The sequence below is a fragment of the Talaromyces rugulosus genome, chromosome IV (assembly GCF_013368755.1).
Source record: "Talaromyces rugulosus chromosome IV, complete sequence".
NCBI lineage: Eukaryota > Fungi > Ascomycota > Eurotiomycetes > Eurotiales > Trichocomaceae > Talaromyces > Talaromyces rugulosus.
The window spans coordinates 1,029,169-1,055,200 of record NC_049564.1 but is presented as its reverse complement, the minus strand read 5'-3'; the positions used below and the strand labels follow the sequence as shown (position 1 = coordinate 1,055,200).

The window sequence follows — 26,032 nt, the reverse complement described above, 5'->3', positions numbered from 1 at the left end:
GACATTCAAGTTGACGAAATTCCAAAATTTATTGTGTAACACATCGGGCCATCCTTAGAGGTGTCGGGATGGGTGCAATTCCCCTGCTCCTGTGAGACACAGAATCTTTCCGCGGTGCACGAGAGGGTGGCTACTTCAAGCACGATTCAGAATTGGACTGGTTATATAGCTGTAACCGAGCGATAAGAGCATGGCAGACGCTACCAAGCGATCCAGGAGCATGTAGGTATATGTGTTTTGCAGAACAAAGGTGCCGGTCTAGACCCAAATCGATGCTTTGACAGCCAAGCAATCAACGAAGCTGGCCAGTGAAACATCGCATATGTAATCAAAACTCTCTCCGTTGCCGCCAATAGGCCTGTTGAGCTGGAACGACAGAGCTCGCGTGCAGCAAGTGTCGAGATCTGATCCACGTCAGCAGCATAGTCCATTATGCTCGCTAGTAGAGCATTTTCTTTTCTCTTGGAGCGCACTGGTTGGGCTCGGAATACCGTCAGGCGTGAACTGGATGGAGTCACTAGTTTAGCTCACGAGGGATTGCAGTCGACTAGCTAGTTACCGGCAACGGCGGGCGAACAACTCAGCGCTCAATGGCACGGTGGGCGAGCGATTCCTGATGCTGTTTTTTGTTTTCTTTCTGTTACCCCACATAGGCTCTGCTTTGGCCATCGCGGGAGGTGTCGATGGCTTCCGGGTTGGGGTGAGGAGAAGCCGTGCAGCAAGCATCCGGAGCTCCCATTTGGCTGCGGCGCCCGAGAGCGAAGGAGACACGTCCATCAGGTGACCGGCCTTGCTGGGTGGCTTTTTTCTCTCTCTCTCTCTCTCTCTTTCTCGCTCCTGCCCTCCCCGCATAACTACGTAGCAGGCAGGAGCGGGTCTTATCGTCACAGCTGCCCAGCGCTTCCCCCTCACACCGTCGGTCCAGGAGATAAGCCGTGTTTTTCTTCCCTTTCTCTCTCGTGGGGTGTGTCTTTTTTATCTTTTTTATTAATTTCTCTCTTTCAATTCGTGCTCCGTCATCTCACTGATCCCAGCAGTCGGGATCATCGCGTTGTTTATACCGCCGGCGATTTCTTTCCTGCATCCGCATATGCATCACCAACTGCTAGGCGTTTGTTAGCACCACCACCACTCCCCTCGCAGACGTACGTGGTGCTGCTGCTTGACACATGGGCCAATCCTTGGTTGGTCGGTCGATCATCGAGTATATCAGAATCCGTCCGCTCCACTTCCGGCCCTTATCTCTCCCTGACCGTCGTCGTCTACTACTGCCTGTCGGCGCCATTGCACGCTCCGTCTTCTCGCTGCTCTGGGTTTAATATCTCTTGTGCGCTCTTATCTCGCCTGGCTATGTTCGTTTCTGTTGCATCCTCCCCGACTCTACCATACATGCGGTTTTTCGACCGGCATGGATGCAATAAGAATCCCCTCGCCGTCCGCCATTCTAGACCCGCCCCCTCCTCGCTCCACCGCTAGGCCCAAGTCGAACAACATACAACAACAACAACAACAACAAGAGCAACGACCACAACAACAACACGGCAGACCATCTCCAGCAAAGAAGTGCCCCGCGAAGGACCTCCACACAGACCCTGCGCAGCGGCCTAAGCAGTCTAAAAGCCGAAACGGTGGGTATCCTTATTTTTCGGGGCCGGATAGAGCGCCTGAGAGTTATTCATCTATCCCAACGTGACACAGGCTAAATAACACAGGCTGTACCACCTGTAAAGCAAAGCGCCTGAAATGTGACGAAACTAAGCCGAGGTTAATAGACCACGCATTCACACAGACGTCATGGACCTGATGGGCTAATATTACTGTCACAGCTGCCAGCAATGTCAAAGACGTAATGTAACATGTGGTGGTTACAAAAAAGACTTCAAATGGCGCCCGTTCGAGGAGACCATGGCTCCTGCCAAAGTTGTTCCCAAAAAGAAAGGTACCAAAAAGCCGTTTCTCTAGGGAAGAACAATTTTGGACTGACAAATATATTAGCATCTCCTCCCCCGGATTCGACACTACAGGAGAGCGCCTCTCCGCCGCCACGCAAGGCAGCCAGGAGAACTTCGGCGCCTACCTTGCCAGTGAATATTCCACCTGGACAAGGCTGGCAATTCTCTCCGACCAGAGATACCTTCCCTGAGGAGATATCTTTTCAAAATACCCCGATTAATACTAATAATACTCCTATAATGAACCACACCCCCTCGATTTCCTTTTGTGAAGACTTGCTGGACACTTTCGGTGTGCCTATAATCCCAGAGACCACTGAAATGGAAGTCTCGGGGTTCATGCTGTCCGATTCGGACTTTACTCCCCTATCTCATTCACTACCTCTCGAATTAGAACACCCTGGCATGACCCTAGCCGGCGAAGAGCCAAGCTTCTCGTCTATACTGGAGGATGGCAATAATGAAATCGAAGATATAGTCCGCCAGTCAGAAACAGATCTTCAGCTGTGGCCGGTCCAAGACCCACCACTCTTCTCCACCACTATGGGCTCTGCAACAAATCTACCAATAATGACCAAGCTCCTACAGCAACCAAAGCAACTTCCTGGAAGTGAGGAGGGTCTAATAATTCGTTTCGATCGCTTAACTTGCGGTATTCTCTCGGTGAAAGATGGATTGACAGAAAATCCATGGAGAACGTATATCTGGCCAATGGCCAAAGAGTCCCCTGCCTTGTGCCACGCTGTTTTTGCCATGGCTGCATTTCACTCCTCCAACGAGAACTCGTCAATGCGGGTCTTTGGCATGGACCACATGCGGAAAAGCATTAATTACATGGTGCAAGGAATGGTTCAAATGCAAACAGATGCGGCCTTGGCAACCACATTATCCTTGGCTTTTGCAGAATCATGGGATCAACAGACCTCGACGGGAATATTACATTTAAAAGGGGCCAAGGCTCTCATGCGTCAGACGCTTAGAAACAGGCTACGCCGCCACACCCCAGCCGACGAGCGTGCAAGGCTTCGCTTTTTATATAATACCTGGTTATATATGGATGTCATTGCTCGGCTGACGTCGGTAGATGAGGGCGATAAAGAGGAACTGGGCGGCGTGCCATTTTCCCTTCCTACGAATGGCATCCATGACGTCGATCCTCTTATGGGTTGTGCAACGACTCTGTTTCCTTTAATTGGCCAGGTGGCGAATCTCATCCAGCGAGTAAGAAAAAGCGAGAAGAATTCTTTCGTGATCATTTCCCAGGCTAGAGAGTTAAAGAATGCAATTGACCAATGGGATTTGCCCACGCATTTTAACCCTCCGGATGATCCTCACTCTGAACTCCAAGACAGCATTCAGACGGCATATGCATATAGATGGGCAGTGCTTTTGTACCTTCATCAAGCTGTGCCGGAGATCCCGTCCCCATCATCCGCAGAGCTAGCAGATAATACGTTGAAGTTTTTAGCTACTGTACCTTTGACTTCTCGGACCAATATTGTCCACATATTCCCTCTTTTTGCAGCAAGCTGTGAGTTTGAAAACGAAGAGGACCGAGGCTGGATTATGGATCGATGGCAGATGATGCAGAATCGCCTGAAAATTGGTAACATCGACCGTTGTGTCGACGTCATTCGTGAAGTCTGGCGTAGGCGCGATTTAGCTAGAGCGGAGAGAGGACGAACAAGATCTCTTGACCGGGGGGAACCGATTGCAGTATCGCGCCCCGGTGCCCAGAATGGCCTCTGTTTAGAGGATATACCTGCGACTTTGATGGGTACAAGAGTTGTCTCTACATTCTCTACCGTTGAAGAACTCAACTTTGAGCAGACAGTACGGGGAAGACACCACTGGGTGGGCGTCATGAAAGATTGGGATTGGGAAGGTAAGAACTCTCATGCAAAATCTTGTTTATATTCCTATCAACTAAGACACGAGTCTGTTTAGTTCTTCTGGGTTGAAACGACAGGTGCCATCTTCATAGGCTGATGGTTAACATTGGTTTCGACAACCTTGGGTCTCGCAAGTCGGGTCCCATCATGTGCAGCCCCGGCCTTGGGCGGCGTTTTTCCTGGGTTGTAGTCTTTTTGCGGGCGGTTTATCGATTTATCGACATCGGGATTCTCCCTGAGATATGAGCGCAGTGAGTCGACATACTGCTCGAGCTCACTCGTCATCGCAACCGTGGGCATCTTTTTTCTTTGGTTGTATTATTTGTCGCTTTCGTAGAATAATTGGCCACTCCTTATTTTCTTTTTTCAATTTCTTTTGTTTCGACTTGCAGGCGATTTTATTTTCTGTGCTTTCTCTTCCTTGGCGCTTTTGGACAGCAGGGCTTTTGTGGCTACTCCGGTTTACGAGCAAAACTTGATGATTGGATTCTTAAGCATTTCATTAGCGCGGGTGTCTTTGTATATGTTTTTCCTTGGACATGGAGCTTTGAAGCGAAGCCTTACTGTTCCGGGGATTATTCTGCTGTTGTTGTTTTTTTTCTCGCGTTGGGCTTTTGCTTTTCTGTTCTTGTTTTCTGTGTTTTTGGACACTGCTACGGCCTGGCGGAAATGGGATGGATAATTCTGGTATTGGTAATACAAAATGTCCAGTTGATTTAAAATGACCAGGTTGAGAGAGTCGTAACTTTTTCTGTTTTCTTCGTTTGGCTTTGTGAAAATACCGTGAGAAAAAAAAGTACGCCGGGTTAGTTGGTAGTGCTTTAGTTGGTGGTGCCGCCTTGGAAGTTTCTTGTTCGTTCTGCGGGGAACAGGCCGGACACAATGGTAGTTGTGATGATGTTCTGCATTTGTTGACTTGTCATGCGATGTCTGTCACTTGTTGTATGGTTTTGATGTTGATGGTTGCTTTGGTCGTTGCTTTGGACGTTTTTGCCGTGTTGAGTGTCCTGCGGGGAGGAGGAAGAAAAAAAGAGGAGATGAAGTGGAAGTATCGATGAGACTTTATACTAGGAAGATGGTTTCAATTATCTGAGCGCGATTTATTTGAGCCGTTCGCTTATTTTATTTCCTTGAATCATGAGAGAGAGAGAGAGAGAGAGAGAGCAAGAAGCTCGTTGTTGGTTCGTATCGACCCCTCAAAAGGCCACTTGGGGCTTTGTGCTTAGCTAGCTAGCCGCGGTAAGAAAGCAAAAAATAATAATAACGTGCTTATTTAACTACGCATATAGTTTAGTAGAAAAAACAGAACAGAGAACACAGGCAAGCCACACCAAATCGGGAAAAAACTGCTAACAAAGTACCGAAGATCGTAGAGAGAAAAAAAACAAGATTAATATGAAAAAAAAACATGGAATAAAGTGCAGTATTGGGTAAAGATGAGGAAGGAGTGTTGTTTTTGGGGAGTATCGAATTTTTTGGTTGAGGGTGGTAACGTCATCGGATTCGAAGCATAGGGAGGAGTGAATGCAGATTGGTGGTTTACTGATCAGGTAACGTAATTCTATTACGTTGAGATACCTGGTTCCTCAAGGCTGGATAAGCGTGTGATGTATTTCCATTTAATAGGCTATGGGACCGAAGGTGATAGATAATACTAAATGCTTGACCACCTTCTCGACTATGTACAATTGTTAGCTTTCGCTGGTAGGGAGACCTCTGTCTAACCTTTGACGCCACGAAGGTAGAGAGCGCAGAAACTTCATCGGTCAACGAACCGATAGCAAAAGCAGGCGAGTATTCATACAGCCTGGCTTCAATCGTCATCCTGTAGGAGCACGAATTAGGGTAAGAAGCCCGCTAATCCGTTTGCGGTAAATGTTTGCGGGGGGGAAGCATCGCCTTCCCAAATAGGAAAATCTATCCCTCCTCCTCACAAGAGCGTTTTGCACCAATGAACAGAACGGGATTGAGAGTCTCCAGCAGCAGATAAGTGATATTTTAGCTTTTTAAATAATTGGGGTTGACTGCTGATCTATGATAGACCTCAGGCTAGGGACCCGCGCCATGACTGATCATATTACCCCAATTTGTTTCGTGAGGGGAAGAAGAGAGTGTTCTTAACAGGAACCAGTTTCCCTTATAAGGTATATTTATCAAATCCTCTGTTATGACGACAGATAATTATTCAATTTTCGTATGTGTCCTGGCCATAGAGAGGAGGGTTGTTTATCTTGGGCGATTGAAGAACTGTCTGAATGATTAGCAAATTGACCTTTTTGTATGAGGTATTCTCCTTTTTTCTTCTCCGCATTGCTCTATCAGAGGTGTTTCTATGTCTGTTTTTGTTATCTTAAGATTCGGCCTACCCGTGCTCAACTTAGTATCTGGAAAAAGGATAGACCCCAATACAAAGGCAATTCGGATTTCATAGCCTTTTTGTCAGTAGCCTCTTGTCGTAGCACAGTCTCTCCCTGTCTCTCTTTTAAATTTGGATTTATATAGAATTCAATTCCTAGACACTACTCAGCATCTGCTATAAGACTTAATTAGCACAATCGAGAACAATGGGTTCCTTCTTAAGCAAAGTCACTGAGAAAAAGTCACCTTCGGTTAAGGAAAGCAAGATGGCTACTCCTATCGCGATGAACTACTTTGAAAAGGCCCAGAGTACCTTTAAGCCTCCTCTGATTGCCAACGACAACGCTTTTCTAGGGGATATTGCTACTAGGTACGAAGCACGACTTTGTGTCTGATACATAAAGAAAAGAAAGAAATGCTGACAGTGATGTAAAACGTTTTCAGTGAGAAAAACGATGCCGAAAAGCCTGTCTCATGCGGCCTCTATCGCCTCGAAAAGGGAACTCCGCTCGTCTACGAATACACTTACCACGAAATGAAGATCATTTTGGAAGGCGAATTCGAGATTTCCGATGAGACTGGCCAAAAGGTCACTGCCAAGCCTGGTGATGTGTTTTACTTCCCCAAGGGGTCCAAGATTACCTTTAGCACACCATCTTATGGCTTGGCTTTCTACGTATGCTTTTTCTTCGCGCTCTTTTTCAATTACCGCAGCATAGCTAACGTGTTTTCTTTTTCCTCTTGCAGACTGGCCAGCGTAAAGAAGGTGCTGCTTAAGACGATTAGAGAGGATATGGGGACTTTGAATGATACGTACCAGGTGACTCCACTGGAGCACATTAGTTGAGGCTTTAGACTGTTTTTAATCCGAAACCCGGTGGCTGCATAGGCTGAAACTGGATTATCAGTCACATTCGACATTTCAACATTAACCAGCCTGAAATTAGCGTCTAGATAGGTCTAACGTAGTAACGATTTTGTTAGGCTTCATGCCCATCCCAACAAGCTGGCATTTAATTGACATTAAAACATTCCACAACTAACCAATATTCTGCGCTAGAAACAAAATAATAAAAGGACACAAACCGTACCCAAAGTCTCTGGAAACCTGTTTTTCAGACTGTGTGCACCGCCACAAAGTGTAAACAAACAAGTGGGCTTGTTGTTGGACTCCACCACGGCCGATCGATCTATGAGACGCATACGCCCCAGACCAACAGCTCCATTCTGACATCAATATAGTAAATATCGAGCAAGGAGAGGGGCGCTCTAAGCCAGACTAAGGCGGCAAGGCTGGCTGATGTTATTAAACACGGGTGATTGTTTCCACGGCAACCGCCGAGGGGCTCGTCCATTGCAGCTGCAGCCCGCGCGGCCGGGATCAACGCAACACACCAGTCCCAGCTGAAACACCCTTTTCTCTCTTTCTGCATCATTCGTCGTGGATCATTTTGTGTCTTCTTCAGTTCCATCTGTACGGCTGTTTCTTGCCCTTCGTTTATTCGCGAAATCGCTGACACAGTGCCGAGTCGTCATCGTCTAGTGGTGATAGTGGCAGACATCCCCCCCGCCATCGACTTGCATCGTCCTTCAATCGAGACATAACACAGACATATACCACTGCTCCCTACTACGTCCTCATCATCTCGACGCCGGACTTTCGCACGATGGCTGCTCGAGACCCGGCTGCGAGGCCCAGTCCTCTCCAGCTGCCCAACCCTCCCCCGCTACTGCACACACGCGCCAGCCACGAGAACTACGACCGGCCGACAACACCAACACACAGCCAGAATGACTTTATGAGTCCTGTCCAGACACCAACTGGCAGTCCCAGCAAGAACAGAATGCCCCCGGGCGCGCTGACCCTGCCCGGCGTGTTTGAGAAGGCCATGAAGCTAGCTCCATCGTCGCCAACCAAGTCTGCCTTTGGTGCTCCAGGCTCGCCAGGCAAAGGGCTCTCAGTAATTGACGGTTTCAATGGCAGCGTCGTCCACAATGATGTTCACCAGGCCCCTGGTAGCCCGACTCGTCGATCGAATAAGGAAAACGCGCCGCCAAATTTCCCGCGACTTGGCAAGGACCTGGGTTTGAATGCAAACTCGTCAGCTGCGACATCAAGATTGCAGCCATATCAGCAACGAGAGGCGGAGACTGCTCGGAAGCCCCAGGTTCAACCAACCCAAGGGCTAACTCCGGCAGAGATCCAGAAGCTTCAATCGCCGAAAGTCAAACGCCTAGCGAATGTCACTCAGCTCTGTAAGTTATCTCTGCTGGATTGTTTTTATCCGTTAGTATTTCTATACCAAATTGCAAAAGCTAATGTGGATATAGACTTCCTTGATCACTACTTCGATACTCTTAGCTACGTCCACAACCGCCAGAATCGGTACAACCAGTTCAAGGCTGCCTACCCTGCTCCTCCAGAGACTGACATTGAAGTATACGAGCCCGCCCTTCAGAAGTATCTCGGTCGCGAGCGTGCCAATCTTCGCAGACGACGAACCCGCCTTCGCCAGGGTGATTTCCAAATCCTTACACAGGTCGGCCAGGGAGGATATGGACAGGTCTATCTTGCGCAGAAGAAGGATACACGCGAGGTTTGCGCCTTGAAGATTATGAACAAGAAACTTCTATTCAAGCTCGATGAAATTCGCCATATTTTAACGGAACGAGATATCTTGACTGCCGCGAAGAGTGAATGGCTTGTCAAGCTCCTATATGCCTTCCAAGACGATAACCAGATTTATCTCGCCATGGAATACGTTCCTGGCGGTGACTTTCGGACATTACTCAACAACACAGGAGTATTGCACAACCGTCATGCGCGATTTTACATAGCTGAAATGTTTAGCTGTGTTGATGCCCTGCATAGTCTAGGATATATTCACCGAGATCTGAAGCCAGAAAACTTCTTGATTGATGGCACTGGACACGTCAAGCTGACCGATTTCGGCCTGGCGGCTGGAATGCTCAACCCTGGTAAGATCGAGTCCATGCGAATTAAGTTGGAGGAGGTCGGGAACACACCCGTTCCGTTCGGACGTCCCATGGAACAGCGGACCGCAGCAGAGCGACGTGAAGGTTATCGCTCGCTGAGAGAACGAGATGTTAACTACGCCAACTCAATCGTGGGATCTCCCGATTACATGGCACCTGAGGTTTTGAAATCCGAAGATTATGACTTCACCGTGGACTACTGGAGCTTGGGATGCATGCTATTTGAAGCATTGGCAGGGTACCCTCCGTTTGCTGGTTCCACCACCGACGAGACGTGGCAGAACCTGAAACGGTGGCAGAAGGTTCTGCGCAAGCCACAATACGAAGATCCTAACTATTTCTTGTCCCGTCGAACCTGGGATCTGATCACACGCCTGGTAGCTTCTAAAGAAACCCGTCTAAGGAGCATCCAGCAAGTTCACAGCCATGAGTACTTTGCCGAGGTCGACTTCAACAAGCTCCGTGATCGACCGGCGCCGTTCGTACCTGAGCTGGACTCAGAAACAGATGCTGGTTATTTTGATGACTTCACCAATGAAGCAGATATGGCCAAGTACAAAGAAGTACAAGACAAGCACAAGGCCTTGGAGGAGATGGAAGAACGCGAAGAGAAGATGAGCAAGGGCCTCTTTGTTGGATTCACATTCCGGTAAGTGATGTTTCACACTCTCATGTCGGTTCCTACTAACACCTATTAGACATCGCAAGCCAGCAGTCGAAGATGGCCGTGGCGGCCGAAAATCAATTCTCACCGATGGTACCTTTGGGACAATTTTCTAGTTTCTTGTCTCGTACTAAATTGGGTTCAATACGAGCTGGCTCTCGAATTTGACCAAGAACTGCCTGGATTTTCTTTGAAAAGCAGCGATCATGACTTCTTATTGTGGGTAGATCATTTTAATTGATTACTCTTCGCTTTCCTGGGCTAGGTTTGACCTCCCGGGAAATGATAGCTTATTCAACTTGAATGAGTATATCGGCGTGAAGTGATTACCCGTTTTATTTCTTGTGCTTGAGTATTATTCGATTATACATGCATGCATCGCTGTGATTTGTATCTTTCTTTTCTGCATCGTTTTTTTACCAATGTCTTTTTTTCTTCGTGTATGTATGAGTACGTTTACGATGGGCAAAGTCTTGCAACACATTATACAAAATTCCATTGATTTGAAATGATTCGCGTAATATTTTCATGCTAGTTATGGTACATCAATGTCTAGTAGGAGATGGGTCCATGTAGTCTAGTCGTAGAAATGGGATCAGCGACATCAGCTCGACGCCTCTCCTTCTCTGACGAGCTTCAATATCTCTGACTCGTTCTCTCCAACCGCTGCCCGACCGTTGCTCCAATCGACGACCTATACTGTTTATTAGCCGAGGGAAACTAAACCAGGGAAATAAAAAAACAACATACCACAGGTCTAATAAACCCCTGATCACCAACCTCTTTCAACTTCTTCAACGCATCCTGCTTGGTACTCGCACCCTGAATAACCGCCGACGGTTTCACTCCCTTTGTCTGTAGATAGTCCAGAATCGTGCTGAGCTGGTCGTTTGTGGGCGGTTCCTCGGTAACCTCGAGCTCAAACTCGCCGCGCGGGGAAGCCGTATGCGCCGCCGAGTGGTCGCTCGCCTGATCGATTGTGGCCGTTTCTGTGGCGTTTGCAGACGCAGTGCGTAAAATGTTGAGGACACGTGTGGATGAGGCTTGGGAAGGTTTGTGGAAGAGGGTGATTACGTCGAGGGTTTTGTGCTGTTTGCCATAATCAGTCAAGTCTCTCGTTGAGTAGTGGGGTGATGAAGCGAGGAAGTACATACAAGGCGGAACATTGTGTCGGTGTCTCTGAAGCCGGTCAAGCTGCTATTTTATTTTATGGTGGTATGGTGATCGAATGTTCTGATGTTTGGGCGTGCAGTTCGGAAGAGCTTGCGTTGTTTTCGGGAGACGATGACTAGGTTAGGTTGCCCGTGCTACGTCATTAGTGGAGCTTGCCGTAGTAACAGCTCCAGTTGCCAAGCTTTGCATTATTTTATTTCTTTTTACATCATGATATTACTGGTATTGACACTGCCTTAATGCTATTATACGCATAATTGCTGATATATACGACTATATCATGTCTGTAGCTTGACCAGAGCAACCTCCCCTGCGCCGATAAGCACTTTCCCACCCTCGACCTTTCCATACCCCTTCTCACCGACGATACGACCATGTGCATCAACAGACTGTCCAGCAAAGTTGATATTATCTGCAATATCGACATCAGGATTAGTTAATCTCAATACATCAGCATCACCCCAACCCTGCGGAAACTCCGGAGCCGTGTAAGGGCGCTCGATCGGGTCGAACTTCGAGTTCCACATGTTCAGATTCTGAAAGCAGTCTCATAGGTGGAAAATGATTCGTTGGAAACCCCAGGATCGGCCCTAATTCCCAGAAATCTATTCAAGCACAGCAGCGAAAGAAGCCGGTTATTGAGGAACCTACTTTTCGGTTACAGATCTGTTGGTAGTAGTCGATCGTTCAGTCATCTTCACACAAGCAAGTCAATTAAGCGCTTGAAAGTTGGATTTCAAACATATAGTCGTTATCATGTTTGGTGAAGCTATGCAAAAGGAATTCAATAATGCAGCCCGTAAATGGACGTCTATCACCATCCAAAGTGCTCGACATGAAGATAAATGCCCTGAGCACCAGTTCCCTTGTGCACAGCTCGCTCGTCGCTCAATGAAACAACGCTCTGCCGAACGTCTACCGCAAGCCCGTTAGGGCCACACACTACCACTGCACTTTCGCCCTCGGCGCGCTCAAGGGCGTTGCGAATAAGTGTGCGTGGGTGCGGCCGGCCGGATATCATTCTAAAGTTTTCTGAGTCTGTCAATGAAATCGACAGTGGGGATTTTGATCCGCCGCTGCTGTTATCTGCATCTGCCAAAGATATGGCCGCAGGGCCGGAGCAGTTGCATATCGGCGGCGATGAGGTCTCCTCGTTTTCCACGGTTGTGATACAGCAGCAGGTAGAATTTGAGCCACAGGCTTTTCTTTCTGCTGTATCTGTCGAGTTTGGAGGAGTCGTGGGAGTGGATTGAATAAGAACTTGGTCCTTCTTGAAAGAGACATTTTTGGTGTCTTCGCCTTCTAGAGTCCATGCCTCAGGAGATCTAACACTTGTGGATTTTTCAAGTGTTTCATCGCAGGTAAGGTAGACGCTGAGTTCTATTTCTTTATCGAATTCAGGGCATAGCTGCCTACACCGTTGTATATCTTCCAGTATGGACCGAATCCAAGACTCAAGCCAGCTAAATTGGCTTCGTGATTTTATCACCCAGACAAAACGAATCCTTTTCGTAGCCGTGAGCCGTTTCTGTGGAATTATTCTGTGTTTCGATCCTATAGCCAACGGATCGCCGTATTCTGTTTTCCATGCTTGCACAATATCCCGCATGAGAGGTAAGGTAAATGTGCAGCCCATTCCACCAGCAAAAAGCACAACGGTATCAAACTGGCGTAATGGGCGTACATATCCATACGGCCCTTCAATAAAAACCGTCCTTTGGTTCTTGGGAGGCGTTTGTGTTTCACCAAATAGTGCGTGGTATTTAGATGCAACTTGAAAAATCCGGTGGGTTCCTCCTCTCTCTGCGCGTACGAGAAAATCAAGTTTCTTGTCTGACGGGAGTGACATTATTGTGAATGGGTGACTCTGAAAAGGCGCTATTGAATGGCATCCAAAGAACACATGCTGGCCCGGTTTCCAATTGATGACTGGGTCTGGTATCGAAATGTGGGTTATATTTCCCGGAAGAGGAGTGAATGTTGCTTTATTGGCAAAGAATGGCCGTTTCTTTTGAGCTGAGAAGTGGACGATTGATAGATTGGCGAATGCAAGCACCAAAATCCTGGAAAATCGATCCAAGAATACAAGGCCAACGGGGATCCAAACCCAGACTTTGACTTCGTCGGGAGCATGTAGATAGACGGCCGCAAGAAACCCGGCCATGGTGACTATGTGTTGAAAGACGAAAAATTCATAGTTCCATTTACGAAGAGGGGCAAAAGAGCTAAGGAAGATAAAGGTAAGAACACACCATGCGGCAAATCCATGGCGAGTAAGCGAATCTGTCTTTAGCATTGTAACAATATAGTCATACTGCCCATAGTCCCGAAACCAGAATCCCATGTGGATGGTTGCTGACAGCCAAAGAGTCCGGGAAATCCACCGGTGGTACCAATTGAGACGCTCATAGCTGGTGCCAGTTAGTAGTCCGATGATGTTTTGTTTCCCGGCTAATAAAATCACGAGTGGCAATTGGCATATGGTCATGAACCCGGCGCGATATCCGATGTTCTCCCAACTATAGTTATCCATTGTATCAAAGCCGTAGAACATCATAACGACAATGGTTACCAAGTTGGCCAGAACAAGGGATACAGGCCCCAAGGGCGGCAAATGCAGTGTATAACTGCCAAAAGCAATAGGCCGTAGCGTCACATTTGCGGCCTCTCTGGCGGCAGCAGTGACGGTTGCATATGTCTCAAAAATGATAGATTTTGGTTTCGCTGGGGTATTTGACTTGTCACATAGTCTATGAATATCCAGAATTAGCAGAATTTACATCACAATCACCATTGCACCTACCGTTGGCTAGCGAGGAAGCGATTGAGCAAGTTGGCAACAGCCCCGACACCAATAACAGTACCAACGATGGCCCAGTAGTACTTTTGGAATTCGGAAAGGGACGGTATACCGTTTCCACTAGCCGTACTGCCCATATCCATGCCGGACATGTCATCCATGATGTAAACTTAGTATGGCACAGGAGGATGGGATACTAGTATAACACATCGGCGACCGCGTACGCAGACATATAGGTAACAAGACTTGCCCGCCAGATATCAGTGAATATCCATAGTCGATTGATACCTGACGATATTGCGACATGCAAGAGAAAAAGAGGTCAGGCCGCCGGGTTGCACGGGCCCCTATGAAATATGCTCAACACGGCTCCGCTTTGGGTGGCTGATTGGCAAGGTAATGACGACAAAAATTACAGCAATACACATCAATTCTTTCCACCTGCGACATCCTCTTCTATCTGGACAATAATCAACATTCAATAGCCAGTGCTCTTCGATACTAAAATAAATTGGGTTCTTCTGGCTCAGTCAACATGGATACAGGCTCGGGCATGCTTTCGGTGTTTTCCAACAGCCAAGGCACATCCCTTTATTCGTCTTCCTGGACACCGACAACCTCTGGTCAATACGCCGGCACATGCATCTTCCTGATTATTCTGGCCATCATAAGCCGCCTTCTCGCTGCCTTTAAGGTGGCCATGGAACGCAAATGGCTGGCAATCGCACTTAATCGACGCTATGTGGTAGTCGCAGGCAAGAAGCAAGAGGCAGACTCCAGCAACAGCGATCCGGATTCTGTCAACACTGCTCTCCTTACAACTCAAGGGGCCCAAGAGAATGTCAAGGTAGTCCGCCGAGTTTCTCACGGTCCGCAACCCTGGCGATTCAGCGTCGACTTGCCCCGAGCACTGCTCTTTCTTTGCATCATAGGTGTCAATTATCTACTGTGAGCACGCAATCTCGTCTACTCAGATAGATTACAGAAATAATACTGATTACACCATTGACAGGATGTTGGCAGTCATGACCATGAACATCGGCTATTTCCTCTCGACTCTGGCTGGTGCGTTCATCGGCGAATTGGCAGTGGGCCGGCACATTGAGTGGGGTGAGCATTAGAGCCGATGACGGAGGAATTTCTTCATTTGTTTTTCTGTTGCACTTGACTCTGTATTTTCTGTACATAACCTTCGTCCATCAACAGTGCGATTTAGACTATGATGAAAGGCCACACGGAGCATTATAGTTGACGGTTCGGCAGAAGTGGGTCGAAAACCCACCAATCAGAGGCCGAAAATATGTCTATTTAGGACTAGTGCGTCCCGTAGTACTGGATTTCCGCAAAGCTAAATCAGCCACGGGCCCAATAAAGAAAGGCGTGAGCACGAATGAGCAGATTATTCTTCGGTCTGTGCTCTATACTCGGAATTATACGCGGCATGGTCACACAGTATGTGCTATGGTCTTTCGAATACAGTTGCTCCTAGGCCATAACACGGCACACCAAGCGAGATGCAGCTCTTCCGCACCCACGGATCCCTTGAGGGTGCCATGGTCTACTGTTTCTAAATAGCCTTCGTGTCTACCAGACCAGTATTCAAATTACTATTAATGCTAACCCTAACTTAGTTTTTGTGAACAAAATATCCATTCTCGATAGCATTCTTTTCTCTCAATCTCAGTCAGTACCTGGAGCTTAGATTAGACACAGTCTGACCGTCTCACTATCCGTCAAAATGCGTACTGCTTTCATCCTATCCCCGTTGTTGCCCATCGCTGCGGCTCACTTCACGCTCGATTGGCCCGCAGCTCGCGGCTTTGATGAGGACAAGATGCCCACCTTTCCCTGCGGCGGCTTCAATACACCCTCTTCCAATCGAACCAGCATTGCACTAGACGCCAACGTCCTTCCAGTCGACATCACCTTTCATCACTCGCAGACAGCCGTATCCTATCTCCTTGCTCTAGGCTCAAATCCAGGCGATAACTTCAACATCACCCTTGAGCCGACCTTGGGAGCTCATGGGTTGGGTGAATTCTGCTTACCGAGCATTCCCTTAGACTCAAAGACTCTCGGAGTGTCTCTACACGACGGACAAAACGCAACTTTGCAGGTGGTTACAGACGGTGATAATGGCGGTGGACTATTTGCTGTAAGCCTCCTACCTTGGCTTTTTGTTTTATTTACTGCATTTGGAAAACTGATCAATCGATGGTAGTGTGCCGATATCGTGTTTTCCTCAAGCGTCACGACCAACACGCCTACCTCGTGCAAGAACAATACCGGAGTCGAGGCAACGCCTTTCTCCGGAAGCGCTGCCACACGTATTGCAAATGAGTCCGATGCAAACGGTGCAGCTCAAAGTGGTTCGGGCACGGCGACTTCATCGGGTACCTCTCCTACATCAACCTCTCAGGGTGCCGGGGTGCCTTTGCAGACTGCAAGCTGGGGAATTTTGGGAGCCGCCGTCTTAGGTGGCGTTGCGATGCTTTGAATTTGATTTTGATTTACAAGCCCCGAAAAAGGCTTTTTTTCCCATTAAAAACTGATAAATAAAGCAAGTGGTAGTATGGTATGCTGTGAGAATGACTCTGCCCCTCGCTCGTTTTACTCATCCCGGTGCTAGAGTAAGGCGTGCTAAAGATTCCAATTAGTTGACAAGTTCAAGTAAAAACCACGATTTAGGCCGAGCACAGGAGTACAAAATACTCAATGCAAAATTACTACTGATAATGTACATGTCGCCCGATCGGGAATGGGCTCCCATTCAGGTTTAGGCATGTTTGTTTTGTAATGCCAGAACTCTCGCTGCTTATTTTAACGGCGATTTTCTTTTTTACTATTCATTTAAATATTCTGAAAACGATGCAAATACTTGCCAGTGTTTGTCCTCATAACCCTATGGGGCTCCAGTTGGAGCTCGGAAGAAGCGGCGGTGATTCCCGACAGATGGTATCAGCTTATCTCGCGGACTTGCAACCATCACCTTTCACTACTACCCTGGCCAACATTATTTCCAAGCAAAAAATCCCACCTTGTTTCCTTTATGGATAAAAAGCTTGAGAAGTATCGAACCCTCTTGTTGTCATCGAACTGTTAATGAGTTGGAGTACCTAGGTCAACAGCTGATTGCGGGGAACTAACGACTCAGTGGCTCGACACTCACAAACCTATCACCATAGTTTAAATAAACCAAAGAGCACAAAAATTGCAGAAAAAGACGGAATGGCTTCCTCTTCATTCAGTGGCCCGTGTCAGCCGACAAATGGCCTAGTGTTTATCAACTTGGGGAGTCAACCCGAAATCAAAGACGACTCTGTCCATAAACTCGTGAGATCTCATGTGATGAGAGGTTACAAAAGGGATAGACAACGTCAACGATCGCAGGTTCAGAAAAGACATAGATCGTCGTCATCTATATCGTCTCATGCGAGCTTTTCGCAGTCAAAGAGTCGTACACCACCGAGTCGCGACATAATAGTCGCCCAAACTTTTAGAAGCGAAGCAAAGACTTCCTCGGAGACACTTCCATGTCCAACCACATGTAAAATCTCACTGATGGATACAATACTGAATCCATTCGAGGACCTTTCAATCCCATCAACCCCACGTCATCTTATGTTACTAAGCCATAGTAAGGACCACTCCCGGACACACATTGTATTCGCTGACAATTTTGAAATAGGTGTATCTTCTTCAATACGCACATCTGTGCATGCTGATCCTACTAGAATATACAAGTTATATTGTATGAGAAACCCAGCGTGGACCTTTATGACCATCTCACATTCGGCAGCTCGTCTCGAGGTTTTGAAGCAAGGCAATAATCAAGAAAGCGAGTATTATTTGTCGAGGTCACGAGCCGCTGTAGGTGAAATTATTGCAGAATCACCACATGAAATCGATGATTCTACAATTGCCACAGTGGCATGCCTTACGAATATAGCGGTACGTGAAATTCTTCGGTGTTCGAGAGGGGTTTTATATTCATTTTAGGATTATTTAGTGTCTACATGGGTCGGTTTCAGATGCATTAGTTCATATAAACGGGCTTCGGCGTATGGTCGAGCTTAAAGGAGGCCTAGATAACCTCGGGCTGTCTGGCATTATAAGGAGGATGGTTCAATGGTGCGTTTTCTAAGATTTAACACCCCAGGGAGAGTTTACTGAAATTCAGCAAAATTTTAGGTCCGATTTATTATGCAGTGTGACATTCAAAACTAAACCTTGTTTTGAAGGTTGGAAGTTACCAGATATGCCACCACTCTCAACATTCTTTTCAGAGACTTCGTCTCATTTATACAATATCGACTTTGGCTTGGTCTTGACAGATGCCATAATTCTATCAAATCAAACAGATATTCTAGAAGTACTCAGAGATTTGCACCAACTTGCCACGTTTCTCAACCTCTCCGGTGAAACTGATCTTCCATCTGAAGCCGCTTATCCAGATCGGCTGTATAATGTTGAGCACCGAATATTATGCTTAATCACTGAGGAAGAGCTCGTCGTAAATACTGGATATGATCTTCATAACATCATCAGCCTTTTACTTCGAGTTTGTCTGGTATACATTTATACAAATTTGAGGGAAACGCCTATCGGAGGAAAGCTCCGCCAAAGACTGGTCGAACAGCTGCAACTGTTTCTTGAATGCTCTAACCTTCCTTTTTATATGGCGGCTTTTCCTGCAGAAATTTTGTGGTCTTTATTTCTGGGGGGTTTTGCTGCTACGGGGACTGCTTATCAAAATTATTTTCTGGAAAAGATTCGGGTGCTCTGTCAGGAAAATCGCCATTCGACCTGGGATGAAATTTGTTGTTATTTTCATGGACTTCCCGTTCTTGAAGCCTCTTGCATGCAAGGTTGCAAGAAAATGTGGATGGAGAATAGCAATTGATATCTGGGTTTAATGAGATAAAAAAATTAACATTTTTCAACAGTAAATTCTCCCATTCCATGGCACTACAATGATATCCAAACCCTCTTTACACCCAAATAGTGTCATGAAGATTGATCATTCAACACGTGGACCAATCTAGATAGAGAATTATTAGTTATAAATTCTCATTGAAATGCGGATACATGCTCACCGTTTAAGCCCTTCTTCTAGGACTTCCTTCGGGTGACTAAAGACAACCCTAAAGTGGCCCTTGAATTCCCCATGCTCCTCACATGGGTGAAGTCCAACACCGCCATCCAGCAGCTTCTGAGCAAGTGCATATTCGGCGTCGTTCTCTCCTGCGTGCTGATCATCACATGATTCAATAAGCCATGGGCTCAAATCAATATACAGAAAGAAACCAGCATTGCTAGAGCGTTCGTCAGTTGCATGTCATTTTCGAGCTTGGTATGCCTTCGTAAAGTATCTACTACACTCACCTTCCACGATGATACCTGATTCCCGCGTGGTCCAAAACTTGTGTCGTGTACTTTCGAGCAGCCCGCAGTCTCTCGTGGGACGTTTTTACAAAGTATTTTACAAAATCCCTGTCTTCTAATAGCTGCGTAGCGATTGCGATCGACATACCAGAGGGATTGTGAAATCTGATGTTACACGCGATCGCTTTCCTTAAAGGAACGTTTTGCGTGACCAAACAACCCAAACGAAGCCCAGCTGCTCCAAAGTCCTTTTGCAAATATGATTAACATAGAGGCATGTAATTATGAGGGCATTATGCTTACTTTGCTCATTCCGTAAAAAACATGAAGTCGTTCTGGGTCAATCAACCCTTTACAATCAATTGACAGCACGGAGGAGAAATTGATTGATTTTTCGGCATCATAACCCGTCCCATATACGGATAAAGCGTACACTTCGTCGCTAATCAGGTGAATGGAATTCTTTTGACAAAATACCATTAGTTCGCGTAGGGCCAAAGGGGGATAACAGCGACCTATTAACATAAATCAGAAACGAGGATCAAATTTCCAATAAACGAAAATTGTTAGCTAGTGCTTCCTTCTTACCAAGAGGATTGTGTGGGTTCACAATAAGTAATGCTTTGACCTTGACATTCTCTTTCAATGCCGTTTCCAACGCAGACTGGTATTTCGGCACCACTTCGGCTCCAAAAGGATCCACCCCTTCCATATCGGCATAAACAATCTTCAAGTTTGCCGTGTTCCCGAAGTCGAGTTCAAATCTGCCATAGACGGGCCGACTGACTAGCATACCGTCCCCGGGATCCCCGAGACTACAAGCCATGAGTTCGTGAATCGCTGTCAATCCGGATGCGGTGATGATTTGTTCTGGTTTGACGGGGTGAAAAGGTTGGAAATATTTATTCATATGGCTTGCCATTGCAATAGGGAATCGAGGGCCGCCCATGGTGCTAAAGCGATATAGAAATGCATCCGGGGGAATTTCGACCTGTAATCATGCCTCTAAGAGTCAGTTATGACATGTATAACATTCGGCAAATGTACAAAGTACCCGCCTACTCACCTTTTCAGCCACATAAGTGGCAAGTTCATCTTGTACTAGAGCCTAATAAAAAATGAGAATATTGAACCAATTTACAACGAAAGGTAACCTAGTTGCTACTAGGGGGACTTACATTCTCCGCCGTTCCAAATGGGACGACACCACGAGGGTTGCTCACCATATCATATCGATTATTGCCGCCGGGAGCAAATCGCCATGGAATATCCTGGCTTGCGGCACTTTTGAGCCCTCTTTGAGACAGCATGTTACGTCGATTCTTCAAACAAGGGTTTTGACGCGACTATAATGATTCATTGAGAAACATAAAAAAAACACAGGCGGACAAGTTTTTAATCTAATGACAAACTCGACGCCCATATAGTCCTAAATAACCTAATTAATTTCCGTTCTAGAAACCGACTCTTAAATATGTATCATTGTATACTGATGCCATCAATTGATACACGGACAACACTGGATGGATGTAAACGTGGGGTACGGAAAAAACAATTATGCTGACCCTTGCTCGACTTTAGATCAATCTAACCGTAAACAGGAAGCGCTCGAGTGGATCCTATCATCTAATAATATTAGATCGATAATCCCTCTGATATCATTGGCCAATTACTTAGCTATCAAAACAAACTGGCCAAAAACGGAATGCGCTGGACAGGATTGGCACTGTATTGTCCAATCCGGGAATAAGAATGTGTAACATGCGTTGGACAGTTTTGGTCAAAAACAGATAACGCTGAACTGGACGGACAACTTCTCATGTACTCCGTGCCAGCGTCCTCTGAGATATCAAAATACGCAATTAGCTTCCACTTGATAATGGATTTCATCGTATAGATAGGAACTATCCGATCATTAATCATCAATAGATAAGCGTGAGTCTCCTCTGTCTCTTAAATGAAAGATAGGTCGTGGATAGAACACCCATTGGTGCCATTTCTATCATAACTTTTGGGTCGTTCAACACACAAAATTAGTACAATGTCTGCCTCATTTCTAGGCGAAGCAGCCGTCAAGGAGAAGGACGCTCGGGATTATGGCACTCCAGTAGAAAGCATCAATGATACAAGCGACATAGAAGGTCGAATTACTTCTGGATTCGAGGAAAATGGCCAGTTCATCCAAGGTTTACACCAGCGTCATATACAGATGATTGCCTTAGCAGGTACCCTCGGTACCGGCCTATTCTTATCCATCGGCCAGGCTCTTGCGAGATCGGGACCCTTGGGGACATGGCTTGCCTACTCAATAATAGGAGCCACGCTTTTCTCTGTTGTTTTGGCCGTTGGTGAGATGGGCGCACTTGTTCCTCTCAACGGAGGCATTGTTCGGTATTCGGAGAAATTTGTTGATCCAGCTCTTGCTTTTGCAAACGGTTGGAATGAGATTTACGCACATATTGTGGGGATTCCGGGCGAGATCACTGCTGCTGCTGTTCTTGTAGAATTCTGGATACAGATCAACAATGGTATTTGGATAACCGTTTTTGGGGTTGTGATGTTATGCAGTGCTCTCGTGTTTGTTCGAGTATATGGCGAGCTAGAATTCAGCTTTGCATTGATGAAGATTGCGTTAGTAATCGGTCTTAACATAATGGTAGGTCTTCAAGTCGAGCACATGAGATTGTGGTTACTAACCCTGTCTTGACATAGTCACTAGTAGTCACTTGTGGCGGGGGCCCTAATCACAAATCGATAGGATTCCAGTACTGGAGGAACCCCGGCCCTTTTGTTCAATATCTCGCTATCCCAGGCTCTCTTGGGCGCTTCCTTGGCTTCTGGCAGAGTGCAAACTCGGCTCTATATGCATATTCCGGACTCGAAAATTTTACCATAGCTGCAGGGGAGCTGAAATCGCCGAGGCATTCAATTCCCCAAGCCGCCAAACGAGTCTTTTGGAAAATCGTCATGTTTTATGGTGAGTTGCATGGTTTCTCTTTGAATTGAGTCGTTTCTAATACATCATCTAACGCAGTCGTTACTATATTTATGGTTGGTTTACTTGTTCCGTCAAACGACCCAAGTCTTTTAAATTCAACTGGAAATGCTTCCGAGTCCCCATTTGTTATTGCCGCCCGACGAGCCGGTATCAAAGCAGTGCCCTCAATTATAAATGCTGTGGTTTTGACGTCGGCATGGTAAATCTCCAGCCTAAAAAAGTCTATTCAACATCTGTCAACTAACGTGTAATTTTTCCTCGTTCAAGGTCTGCCGGAAATTCTAGTCTCTTGGGCGGATCGCGTATACTCTACGGAATGGCACGAGAAGGCCACGCGCCATCATTCTTCACTCGAGTCAACCGGTTCGGCGTGCCATACCTAGCCGTGTCCCTTTATGGACTATTTATGTGTCTAGGATATATGACACTTTCGCGTACGGCCGCTGAAGTTTTCAGCTGGCTTCAACACTTGGTCTCCATTGCAACACTGGTCAATTGGATGGCTATTTGTGTTGTTTATCTTCGATTCTTTTATGGCTGCAAAAAACAGGGCATCTCGCGCAAGGAGCTTCCATGGGCAGCACCGTTCCAACCTTATATCACTTGGATTTCTCTTACGTTGTTTATAATTCTCTTGCTAACCGGTGGATTCACTACATTCATACATGGGCAGTAAGTGTTGACTGTTTGGTTTGTCTCATTTCCTATAAACTAACATAACTGACAAACAAACTCGTCGACAGCTGGGGTACCGAAACATTTATATCCTCATACATCAACATTCCCATTTTCTTCTCCCTATATTTTGGATACAAAATTATATACAAGACAAAGATTAAACCATTGCAAGAAATACCAATCAGAGCGTTTATTGAGATTGCAAATCAGAATCCTGAGCCGACTCCGAAACCAAAGAAAGGCCTGATGAAGTGGAATGTGCTTTGGGGCTGAGCAATGTCGACTACGTGACGAGGATGTGCTTGGATATTTGAGTATTTGGTCAAATTGCAATAAAATTCCCTGTTACTAGTGTTCTTGTTTAGAAATACTATATATACTAGTTATACCGGTTTGCACGTGTTGACGTACAATGAGCAAAGAATCGGAATGGTTTGCATTTCCATATAAATAAATGACCTCATTTTCTATTCCAATAGTGCACTATTTTCACAGACTAAACTTAAATTTCAACGGCCGTCATCAAATAGAAAATAGAGAAAGGAAATTTTTTTTAAAAATTTTTTTTTTTTCCAGAACCATTCAGAGCGGCAACAGTAATTCCCGCATTTCCCGACACTACTCCGCCATGGGCCATAATTGTATAATGTTACAGATGAGATCGGCTATATGCTATATTGTAATCCAAATTGTAATATCGGAATTTCGGCATCCCGAAAGTGAGGTGGAACTGGTCTAGAATTGAAATCGAGAACGTTTATATATGGCCAGGCATTCTCTACACTGCTTCACACTTTGAGTGGCTGAAAAATGTCTGCTCCAGTTAGGAAGATATCTTGTTTAAGAAAACAAAGACCAAATCATATTTAGCCGTCACAGTACTCAAATACCACAGGTTGCAGCTTCGAGTGACAAAGACTCGGAGGCGCTTCAATTTACTCAAACACAAACAAACCACCTACAACAAACAGCCATGGAAACCAATGCTAGTTATTCTATCAAGGGTGTCTATGAGAATCCTCTATCTATGGGAAGAGGAAGAGCAATTCCTTCGCCATTTCCAAGCTCAGACGACTACATTGTCGATTTTGATGGTCCAGATGATCCGGATCATCCATACAATTGGAAATTTTCTGTGAAGTATGCTCGTTTCCCCCGTACCACCTTTAAATACTAATTCGCCTTTGGAATTTATAGATTATACCTTTCCGTAATTGCTTGCTTTGGCACATTTGTTTCTTCATTCACGAGTGCGATGTTTGCTCCAGGAATCAGTGGTGTGGCCCGGGAGTTCAGCGTCAGTTCTGAAGTTGGCACGCTCGGGACGACTCTTTACGTATTGGGGTTTGCTTCTGGGCCCCTCATCTGGGCCCCTGCGTCTGAGCTTATAGGGAGGAGATGGCCGTTAACGGTGGGCAAGCTTGGTGGTGCTATTTTCACCATTGCTTCGGCTGTCGGCAAAGATATTCAAACAGTGATCATATGTCGGTTTTTTGCTGGCCTCTTCGGTGCTAGTCAGCTGTCTGTCGTTCCCGCACTCCTATCAGATATATACGACAACTCTGAACGTGGAATTGCAATAGCAATCTACTCTCTTACCGTATTTGTTGGTCCATTCAGCGCACCTTTTATCGGCGGCTTCATCGCTTCCAGTCCGCTTGGTTGGCGATGGACTCTATATATCCCGGCTTTTATGGCATTTGCATGTGGCATTGCTTTCGCTATTTTCCTAAAAGAAACTTACAGCCCGTGTTTGCTGAGTTCCAAGGCGGCAATGATTCGGAAACAAACCCTCAACTGGGCAATACACGCAAAGCATGATGAAATGGAAATCGATTTTCGGGAGCTCTTTCATAAAAATTTTCTCCGTCCGTTAAGGATGCTGATAACAGAGCCGATTATCCTGCTAATTTCGCTCTACATGTCCTTTATCTACGGTCTGGTCTATGCTCTTCTCGAAGCATACCCGTATGTGTTTGAGACTACTTATGGGATGAGCCCTAGTATCGGTGGCCTTACCTTTATCGGCCTTATTATCGGCCAGCTTCTTGCATGTGCGTTTATTCTTTCTCAACATTCGACATATATGAAGAACCTTGTTGCCAATAAGAATGTCTCCGTTCCAGAATGGCGCTTGTCTCCGGCTATTATCGGTGCTCCAGTCTTCACTGCAGGTATATTCTGGTGAGTAGAGGCCATTTGAAGCGGGCTTGTTTTCCTTATTCCTACTTGTGCTGATTGGCTTTAAAACGTTACATAGGTTTGGTTGGACAGGGTTTACCGATTCCATCCACTGGATGGCACCAACTGCTGCTGGCGTTTCAATCGGCTTTGGCATTTTGTGCATCTTTCTCCCATGTTTTAATTACTTGGTTGATTCGTATCTGCCATTGTGAGTTTTGATTTCTGTAGTTTGGCGAGTTTGCAATTGAATAGGCTAACTTTATTTTAAACTCAAAAGGGCTGCATCAACAGTTGCTGCAAACATTATACTACGATCAAGCGTCGCAGCTGGGTTTCCACTTTTTTCGAAGCAAATGTTTGAGAATCTTGGTATACAGTGGGCTGCATCTCTTCTTGGGTGCTTAGCTGCGATCATGATTCCTATTCCCATTATATTTCGGATATATGGGCCACGTCTAAGGCAGAAGAGCTGCCTTGATATTTGACGAGAACAATGAAAAGAGATTGAAGCTGTTTGATTTGAAAACAAGGTGTACAGGAGTTTACAGCTCTGAGAATTATGTCCATGCTCTTCAATAGTTATTGAGGGTAAACTAGATTTCTTTTGTTAAAACATATTTCCTACCACTTAGAAAGTTAATAAAATTATCAATATATGTATGTTAAGTTTAAAGCACATATTTTACTATAATTGTCTACCACTTATAACAAAGCCGGATGATTCATGGAAGCTCTGTTAGACCAATTGCCCAGAGTTTGGGGATTTAGTAATCTTCATCATATTAGGGAATTCGTTCTTCCGAATTAGGAGTACAGTTCCAGGTCTTTAAAATAATAATAATAACCGAGAAAATTCAAAGTTCATACCGTATGTACAACCATTGCATTTCACAGGAATCTTTCTAACATTCTAGATTTAGTATGTGTAGACATACGTCATGGAACTCTCTG

At 45.9% G+C, this 26,032-nt stretch overlaps 9 protein-coding genes across 9 annotated transcripts; 5 read left to right on the top strand and 4 right to left on the bottom strand.

Moving 5' to 3' along the window:
- Positions 1-1,905: 1,905 nt before the first annotated feature.
- Positions 1,906-3,913, top strand: TRUGW13939_07137 (uncharacterized protein; the record flags this gene model as incomplete). Its single annotated transcript, XM_035490279.1, has 3 exons — positions 1,906-1,939; positions 1,996-3,837; positions 3,900-3,913. 3 exons carry the CDS (start codon positions 1,906-1,908, stop codon positions 3,911-3,913), a joined length of 1,890 nt encoding a protein of 629 aa, XP_035346172.1.
- A 2,495-nt stretch (positions 3,914-6,408) lies between these two features.
- Positions 6,409-9,979, top strand: TRUGW13939_07136 (uncharacterized protein; the record flags this gene model as incomplete). Its single annotated transcript, XM_035490278.1, has 6 exons — positions 6,409-6,572; positions 6,647-6,878; positions 7,669-7,676; positions 7,725-8,458; positions 8,534-9,848; positions 9,898-9,979. The coding sequence occupies 6 exons, from the start codon at positions 6,409-6,411 to the stop codon at positions 9,977-9,979; spliced, it is 2,535 nt and encodes an 844-aa protein (XP_035346171.1).
- A 488-nt stretch (positions 9,980-10,467) lies between these two features.
- On the bottom strand, positions 10,468-11,029 carry TRUGW13939_07135 (uncharacterized protein; the record flags this gene model as incomplete). Its single annotated transcript, XM_035490277.1, has 3 exons — positions 10,468-10,557; positions 10,614-10,952; positions 11,018-11,029. 3 exons carry the CDS (start codon positions 11,027-11,029, stop codon positions 10,468-10,470), a joined length of 441 nt encoding a protein of 146 aa, XP_035346170.1.
- A 285-nt stretch (positions 11,030-11,314) lies between these two features.
- Positions 11,315-11,563, bottom strand: TRUGW13939_07134 (uncharacterized protein; the record flags this gene model as incomplete). The annotated part of the gene is made up of 1 exon (XM_035490276.1): positions 11,315-11,563. The coding sequence occupies one exon, from the start codon at positions 11,561-11,563 to the stop codon at positions 11,315-11,317; it is 249 nt and encodes an 82-aa protein (XP_035346169.1).
- Positions 11,564-11,850: 287 nt separating this feature from the next.
- TRUGW13939_07133 (uncharacterized protein) lies at positions 11,851-13,997 on the bottom strand (the record flags this gene model as incomplete). The annotated part of the gene is made up of 2 exons (XM_035490275.1): positions 11,851-13,786; positions 13,840-13,997. The coding sequence occupies 2 exons, from the start codon at positions 13,995-13,997 to the stop codon at positions 11,851-11,853; spliced, it is 2,094 nt and encodes a 697-aa protein (XP_035346168.1).
- Positions 13,998-14,371: 374 nt separating this feature from the next.
- On the top strand, positions 14,372-14,957 carry TRUGW13939_07132 (uncharacterized protein; the record flags this gene model as incomplete). The annotated part of the gene is made up of 2 exons (XM_035490274.1): positions 14,372-14,784; positions 14,849-14,957. The coding sequence occupies 2 exons, from the start codon at positions 14,372-14,374 to the stop codon at positions 14,955-14,957; spliced, it is 522 nt and encodes a 173-aa protein (XP_035346167.1).
- A 617-nt stretch (positions 14,958-15,574) lies between these two features.
- On the top strand, positions 15,575-16,333 carry TRUGW13939_07131 (uncharacterized protein; the record flags this gene model as incomplete). The annotated part of the gene is made up of 2 exons (XM_035490273.1): positions 15,575-15,991; positions 16,058-16,333. 2 exons carry the CDS (start codon positions 15,575-15,577, stop codon positions 16,331-16,333), a joined length of 693 nt encoding a protein of 230 aa, XP_035346166.1.
- A 2,510-nt stretch (positions 16,334-18,843) lies between these two features.
- Positions 18,844-20,531, bottom strand: TRUGW13939_07130 (uncharacterized protein; the record flags this gene model as incomplete). Its single annotated transcript, XM_035490272.1, has 7 exons — positions 18,844-18,877; positions 18,933-19,151; positions 19,222-19,469; positions 19,525-19,736; positions 19,810-20,212; positions 20,288-20,329; positions 20,400-20,531. 7 exons carry the CDS (start codon positions 20,529-20,531, stop codon positions 18,844-18,846), a joined length of 1,290 nt encoding a protein of 429 aa, XP_035346165.1.
- Positions 20,532-21,262: 731 nt separating this feature from the next.
- TRUGW13939_07129 (uncharacterized protein) lies at positions 21,263-25,293 on the top strand (the record flags this gene model as incomplete). Its single annotated transcript, XM_035490271.1, has 7 exons — positions 21,263-21,877; positions 21,934-22,198; positions 22,256-22,418; positions 22,487-22,891; positions 23,768-24,037; positions 24,095-25,081; positions 25,158-25,293. 7 exons carry the CDS (start codon positions 21,263-21,265, stop codon positions 25,291-25,293), a joined length of 2,841 nt encoding a protein of 946 aa, XP_035346164.1.
- Positions 25,294-26,032: the final 739 nt, after the last annotated feature.